The sequence below is a fragment of the Podarcis cretensis genome, assembly GCF_951804945.1.
Source record: "Podarcis cretensis genome assembly, chromosome: 1".
NCBI lineage: Eukaryota > Metazoa > Chordata > Lepidosauria > Squamata > Lacertidae > Podarcis > Podarcis cretensis.
In genome coordinates this window covers 62,886,330-62,894,446 of record NC_137170.1, presented here as the reverse complement: position 1 = coordinate 62,894,446, position 8,117 = coordinate 62,886,330, and the positions used below count along the sequence as shown (strand labels likewise).

Genomic DNA, 8,117 nt, shown 5'->3' with positions numbered 1-8,117 from the left:
AAGCCTTACTTGCAGAAGCTCACTAGATGTCTGCTAGCACCTTATTCAATCTCTTAGTCAGGCATGACATGCACTGAAGATACAAAACATGCCTCCTTTGATAACACCCCTTCCCCTGTGATACAGTGCAGCAGTTCATATCAAATCTTCTTAAGCCTAGTTAAAACACTTTCCTGGGCCAATGACTCTATTCCTATGATAACGTAGGGAGGACACCTCCATCTATCATGCTGATAAATTAACATGTGATGTGGACGTTCCACATAGCGGCTAGAACCATGCATTTCTCCTGCTTCCTCTTCTGAGGGTGGTTTACATATACAGTGGTACCTCTGGTTACAAATGCTTCGGGTTACAAACTCTGCTAACCCGGAAGTAGCTGCTCCTGGTTGCAAACTTTGCCCCAGGACGTGAATGGAAATTGTGTGCTGGAGGTGCATGCACATTAGCAACAGCGCACCTCAGGATAAGAACGGTTTCAGCTTAAGAACGGACCTCCAGAATGAATTAAGTTTGTAACCAGAGGTACCTCTGTGTGTCTATGCAGCCTACACCTTCGCTGTTCTCAAAGACACTAAGTTGTTTGATTACTTAGAAGTGTAGCCAGTCCAAAAAAGCAACAATCCTATGGGTCAACCAATTGCTTTCTGATATTTTCATACGGCAACAGGATGAAAGAAAAGGCACACAACGACATCCCCAAGGATTAAATAACAATAGCAGAGCCCCAAAGACAGCTCTCAGTGATGTAGCTAAGCTACTGCACACAAGGGAATGTCTCATCAAGGGGAATAATAATATGGATGTATTATAGCCACAATTGATACTATATCAAATTAAAATAATTGTACGTTTTGTGCATTGCCACAAGAACTCTCCATTCACATAATCAGGCCGGTGAGGGGGATACACTGACAATCACTATTACATTTGATTGCCTTTTCTGGGTACACACTATCTAATTGCTTTTTCCCCCTTTTCCTTTTTACTGTTGCTTATGTAATCAGGAGGGAGAGAAGAGAATTGCAAAACCTTGCAAGCTCATATATATGTGAATTGTTATGGATGCTGAGCTGAGATCCTTATTATGAGCCCAATAAATCACAAAATCAAGAATATGTAAACAAGATTTTTTTTATTAAAAAAACATTCAATAAAATATGTCAGTAGCAGGCAGAAAATGCTTCTACTTTCATTGCCTACGAAATTTTTTAAAAGGGCTGCTGTTTCTTAAAAGATGAGCTGCAAATATATTCCAATCACTCGCCCCTAGTGGGAATCAATAATTCATCCATCTGCATCTTCTTGCACTTTGCTGACAGTCCCTGACTAAATTAATGGCTGCACATGACAGAATGACTCCAGCAGAGCCCCACAGGAGAGAGACTGCATTGCTGCACAAATGGCAAGCTGCTGGTGGCTCAGGTGCCACTGGTCACAGGAAAGGAGAAAATTCATACTTAGCATAAGCAAAAGCGTTGAGGAGTACTCTTATAGTTTCTAATACTGCAGAGTCAGACATCTAGTTCAGTATTTGGTCTATTTAGCTCAGTATTGTCTATGCTGACTAGTAGTAATTAAGGATTTAGGGTGCTGTATTACCAAAAATTAGGGACGCGGGTGGTGCTGTGGGTTAAATCACAGAGCCTAGGACTTGCCGATCAGAAGGTTGGTGGTTCGAATCCCCGCGACGGGGTGAGCTTCCGTTACTCGGTCCCTGCTCCTGCCAACCTAGCAGTTCGAAAGCACATCAAAGTACAAGTAGATAAATAGGTACCGCTCCGGTGGGAAGGTAAATGGCATTTCCGTGCAGTGCTCTTGTTCGCCAGAAGCGGCTTAGTCATGCTGGCCACATGACCAGGAAGCTGTACTCTGGCTCCCTCAGCCAATAAAGCGAGATGAGCGCCGCAACCCCAAAGTCGTCCGCGACTGGACCTAATGGTCAGGGGTCCCTTTACCTTTTTATTACCAGAAATTACCAAAGTCTGCCCCTGCTGGTAGCAGCTAGGGATTGAACCTGGGTCCTTTGGGTGCATAATATTCAGGATTTCACTTAGACCATGGAATAGCCCTAGTACCTAAAGTTAGTCCTGTAAATAAGGGTGCTCATTGCACTAGACCCATGACAGAGGTGCGCTGACTTCTATATCAGTGGTATAATGTTACACATATTTTGCATTTCCACTACAGTGGTACCTTGGGTTACAGACGCTTCAGGTTACAGACTCTGCTAACCCAGAAATAATACCTCGGGTTAAGAACTTTGCTTCAGGATGAGAACAGAAATCGTGCGGTGGCAGCGGGAGGCCCCATTAGCTAAAGTGGTACCTCAGGTTAAGAACAGTTTTAGGTTAAGAACACACCTCCAGAATGAATTAAGTTCTTAACCCAAGATACCACTGTACTTATGTCCTTAAAAAAAAAAGATGATATAGATTCTTGACAGCATTGTATTCCATCTCTTCAGCATTCTTTGAAGAATAAGCAACTCATAACAAGGCTCAAAGGATTTTGTTCTAAATAAAGAGCAGTGTAATTAAATTAGCTAGTGAAAGACACAGAATCTGACAGAAGAAAGCTGTACGTATCTAACATGTGCATGAGCAAACTTACTGTCTAGACGAAGAAGCAGATTCTGAGAGGTTTTTTGGTTTCTTTTTTTAAAGGCTGGGTTTTTTAATTCAGAGAGAGAGAGAGAAGAAGAAGAAGAAACTCTTCATTTTAAATTTTAATTTCCATCTCTGCGGGATATTATTGATCTCTGAAAATGATTGTGTGTGTAAGGCTATTGATTCAAGGTCAGATTTCAAGTTTATCAGTGTGGCTTGAAGTTGTAGACAGGATTCCACTCTGATTTTTAAGAGCTCAGCTTTATTACGAAGATTGGCCTGCATCTCTGGAAACGTGAGGAGGAGGCAGTGTTTTCCAAATTTTAGGCTGACACCCTCTAGTAAATTGTAGCTGCTTTACAGAAGTAGGTTCCTACATCTGTGGTGGTGGAGATAATACATAAAAAGTTCTCCTTTGAGCAATGGCACATCATCAACGTATCCTGCCTCAGTCTGGTCCTGGCTCTAGAGTTGAGGGCTAGATCTCCAGGACAGGGGGGCTTGCCAGACGCTAGTGGGTTAAGGTAGCAGTCAGATATTAGGGCAATTCAGTGTGGGTCGGTGTTAAAGAATGTCCTCACCAAAAAGGGAAATGGAAAAACTTGGCAAAGTGGCTCAGGCATGTCGCTTCCTGTACAGGAGCTAAAGACCAGGCACTCATGAAGAATTCACTATACAGTTAACTCACAATACAATGGTATACATGTCTGTTCAGAAGTAAATCCCTTTGTGTTTAATAAGGCAGCCTACACTTTGGTTTAGGGTTGGCATTAGAGGAAAAACAGAGTTCTTGTGCCTTCAAGAAGCTTAATGGCAGGGAGAAATTTATCAGGTGAAGACTTTTCTAGTTTAGAAACACACCATGTGTACACTATGACTGTGCCATCTAATTTTGTGTTATGCCATGCCCTGTCCCCATGTCAGCCATTTTGTGACTGGTACCAGGAACACGCTCTCAAAACTCAAAATGTGCCCACTGGTCCAAAAGCTTGGCAATCCCTGCCACCAGGGAAGCTTTAAGTGTCAGTTAAGCAGTTCTGGGGCAAGGGAGAAATAAACTTTTTTTTTAAAAAAAAAAAAAAGTTTGGGGATGATATGAACTCAGCTTGATGGTTATAGCATAGTTCTAGCCAAAGCAGAACTCTGAAATGTCTTACAGTGGCCTGCAGTGAAACATATATTGGTGCAGTTCCAAGATGTGATTTTGAGTTTTTAAAAATACCCTGATACATAGTAAACAAAACCAAGATACAGTACTAAGCATCTGCTCTTGAGCAGTTAATAGTAGTTACTTGATTTTTATTTTTATTTTCAGCTCTCTCTGGGGCTAACCCAATAAGGAACAAAACCATTTTTATCTCTCCATGGCAGTGACTTGAAATGTCAATTTGCTCTTTTCATTCTTGCAGCTTTCAGCTGTGACATTTCTCCCACAACCAGCATTTCCTCCCATTCTTTATTTCCCACTGAAAGAGAATTCCGATGCACAGATATTCTTTTGTGACTATTATTCAACTGTTACCATAAAAACGATTTTTCCCCTTGGAATTTGCTGTATTTTTGCAATTCATAACTCAGAGTTCTCGAAAATGCACCAGAGATTCTTGGAGCCCATCATAGGTTTTCGGAGCTGCTGGGTTCATTAGTAAACTGTGTGCTTTAGAAGAACAATTGTTTCTGTGATAAATCTCCACAGAACCAAAACAATGACCATCTCCCTTTTTAATGCTCTCACTGGAAAGCTACATGAGAATGTAAGAGCCCTCCTAGGTCATAGGTCCATGTAATCCAGCATCTGTTTCCTTACAGAGGCCTACCAGAAGCCTGTGGAAACCTAGAAACAGGATAGCAATAGGTCTCTGCCAGTTATACTTCCAGATAACTGCTACTGAGAAGCATATTATCTCTGAAACCTGAATCTGAATATGTAAATGTAATAGTGGGCACATTATCCTTCTGATACTCTCATATTTCTTGCATTATGTTAACCAATGAGAGAAGGAACTTGCTGCTGTGAAAAATACAATTGTTTGGATCCAGAGTGCCCCTTTCATGAATGGAAAAGCTCTTTCCATTCATAGAAAGGACTAGGGTCCACATAAGAGTCCTGCTTGAAGATTTATTTTCCTTGCCCCCTGATACCCCCTGAGCTAACTCTCACACTTTTCCAGAGGGTTCTCCAACCTTCCAGAGGAGCTTTGCAGGGAGCTGCAGGGGCAAGGAAGCCTTGGCCCCAAAAAATAAAAATAAAAGCCTCTCCACCGGCAGAAATATCCTATTCTGAAGCTCTGCTCAGGTGAATTCTGGATCCCCACCATTAATTGCTGACACTTAGAAATGGAAGGTGGTAGATAAAGAATGGAGAATGTCCAGAAGGGACATTTGGCTTGGATCACATGCTGTGCAGTTTTGCCTAAAGAAGTCCATGTGAGAGAAGATGTTGCTGTATCTGGCTGATCCAGTCTCTGCCATAACCCTGCTATACCTTCAGGATTGATTTAGGAGCTGCTCTGGGGTCCAAATGGGACGTGGGTGGAGCTGTGGGTTAAACCACTGAGCCTTGGGCTTGCTGATCAGAAGGTTGGCAGTTTGAATCCCCTCGATGGGGTGAGCTCCTTTTGCTCGGTCCCTGCTCCTGCCAACCTAGCAGTTTGAAAGCATGTCAAAGTGCAAGTAAATAAATAGGTGGGAAGGTAAATGGCGTTTCTGTGCATTGCTCTGGTTCTCCAGAAGCGGCTTGGTCATGCTGGCCTCATGACCCAGAAGCTGTACGCCAGCTCCCTCGGCCAATAAAGCAAGATGAGCGCCGCAATCCCAGAGTCGTCTGTGACTGGACCTAACGGTTAGGGATCCCTTTACCTTTACCTAGGGTCCAATAGCTGTGGGCCAACGATATAATGGCAAACCTCAAGCATCCAGGCGGTTCGTGTGTGCAGTCAATGCTCATTGCAAAGAGGTAAGAGAAGCTGGTCCATACAAGTCATGCCAGAATAAATCACACAGGTGCTTCCTTTATATATAAAAGGATAAATAGAGTATTTATTAACACTTTTTGCAGCAACAAAAGTGACACAGTCCACATCTTTTCACAGCAAAAGCTATGGCCACATTTTACATCACTTTGAGGCACAAAGCAAAATATATAATTGGTATTTCTCCCCCTCCGGATCAAAGTATGGTTCACTTTATTTTATTCTTGTTTAATAATAAAAAAGAAGAAGAAGAAGAACAATCCTCAAGTTGTATATTGCAGTAGCAGGGCCTTAAAATACTAGCACAATACAAGGAGCAGATCAAAAAACCCAGAATGGCTTTTTTAAACATACAATGATAGTTGTTTCATTGGAGTTGGGAAATGGATACTTGTAAGAGCAGTAAGTGGTCTGGCATTCTAATGTAGTCCATTGTTGATTGGTCTGGCCTTTTATTTAGTTATTTATTTAATATCCCAACTGTCTGAAGGACCTACAAGCTCAGCAGTCACAGTAACAAAGAGATTAAAAGAGCATGCACTTCATAGTGCATGGCACTTATTGCTTGGTACACTTACATTACAAATCTTGCTGAATAACACTTTAAAAAATAATAACGCAAGGCCCTGATCCGGAACTCTGTGTTCATGAAGCACATACAGAGCTCCCACTTTCTCAGGTTTCCCTATTCACTTCAGCAAGGTCAGATCCCTTGGGCACAAAAAGATGCACATGCTCTGAATTGCCCCTCTGGAAAGCCTGTGGGAGTTCAGTGTGCTCACTGGAGCTCCTGAATTGTACAAGGCTTTCCTACCAAGGCAAAGACCTGTAGCCCGCAGTCCACTGAAGCCAATGGTAAACCTTCCATTGATTGCGATGGATCTGAATTGCACTTGAGCATTGCAAAAGCAGAAGTTACACTCTTCCTAAGCCCAACCCCAGTTCCACTTTTGACTCACCACGAAGATTGTTGCTCATATTCAGGGTCCATTATAGTTCTATTTATTTGAAAGGCAAATACATTTTTTCTTAAAATTCAGAAATCTTTAAAATAGTTCTATTTTCTATAATTATACAGCATCTTCAATAAACTATGACTTTATTTATATAATTGTGGCACAGCATCTGAAAATATGAAAAACTATCCAGGATTAAACAAATAGCTAATTTCTTCTCCCTTTCTTGCATTTATTTCAAAACAGGCTTCAAAAGAAATACATCCGATTTGTTCTAGGGCTACTTGTCTGCGGTGCATTTTTTCTTTGGATCTGTTTGGGTTATGCTCTCTCTTTCTAATGAGCCTGCAGACAATGAGTACGCCAAATACTCCTTTGCCTTGCTTCAGTTATTTAACATTCTGCACAGTAGACTACATGTGACTTTATACTGGCTGGTACATGTAAGGAAGAACATGACACATACAAAGACTGCATGAGTCTGTAAAGAAGAGAAATAAAACATTTGTGCCTAAACATTCAGTAAAAACAATTCCTTTATCACAGAGTAGCCTGCAGCATATTAATCACAATAAATATACATTATATAGTAGATTGTTGTACAAAGTCCCAATTCGGTTCTCTCGAAAGGGAACTGGATTGGAGCTTTATTGTATAATCTAAAACAGAAGCCTTATTCTCTAAGAAATCCATGTCTTAGACCAACCATACATTTCCTACATCGTACCAAGTAAACATGTGGTTAAATTCACACAATCAATTTTATGATCTCTTTCAAGACAGTGTAACAAATATGTAAGTGCATTTTTAAAAAATCAAGTAGTTTTGGCTTTCTAAACAGAAGAGTTGATGTACCGACTTGGTTGGTAGTTGTGCTTTGATCCTTAGCTATGAGCTTAACACTCATTTTACTGCAAGTACCTAGTTTCCTTTGTAGTTTTGACCAGATAACCCTTAAAACTCTAGTGAATGGAGACACCCAAATGGAACTGATGAGATGTCACAAACTCATACAGATTGCACTTAAATGGGTTTTTGTTTTTTCATTTTTACAGTAAGACCTTCTTGCCTGATATGTGTTTACATTATACCACATTTTGTGTGTGTGCAAACAATCACAATGAATAAATCACGAACACTACAAAATATATCCAACATAGGTCTGTTATGAATAATCTTCTCTTTCCTTATAGCTATATGAGTCTTGTGCTTCTTCTTGTACAAATTCTTCTTTCTTCTCCCAACCATTTGGCCAGCCGCCATTGACCTGGGCCAATTGGGTCGTAGCACCGTAAGATTTAGTGGTACCATAATTTACATAATTCTGAGTAATGTCCCCCGTTTCTTCATCAAGTTCATCTTCATGAATGAAGCCACATTTTTCTTCACTTGTCTGTTCTGGGTCTGCCCATGGTTGTTTCTCTCCTGAAGCAAATATGCCATAGAAAATGACTCCCCCATAATGCACCAAAGCAGCAATAAGGAAGACATACTGCCACTCCTCGCGTGTCTGTGAGGAAGAAGATTGGAGTGTCAGAATAGCTGTGTGTGGCTCTTCTGGTCCTGAATTAGTCTTTATT

At 41.1% G+C, this 8,117-nt stretch overlaps 1 protein-coding gene across 1 annotated transcript in view; it reads right to left on the bottom strand.

Moving 5' to 3' along the window:
* Positions 1 to 5,620: 5,620 nt before the first annotated feature.
* Positions 5,621 to 8,117, bottom strand: part of SLC17A6 (solute carrier family 17 member 6) — a 47,163-nt gene continuing 44,666 nt past the window's right edge. Inside the window, exon 12 of the mRNA XM_079967590.1 lies at positions 5,621 to 8,047. Within this exon, the coding sequence (XP_079823716.1) occupies positions 7,703 to 8,047 (345 nt within the window). The 3' untranslated portion in view covers positions 5,621 to 7,702. The remainder of the gene's footprint in view (positions 8,048 to 8,117) is intronic.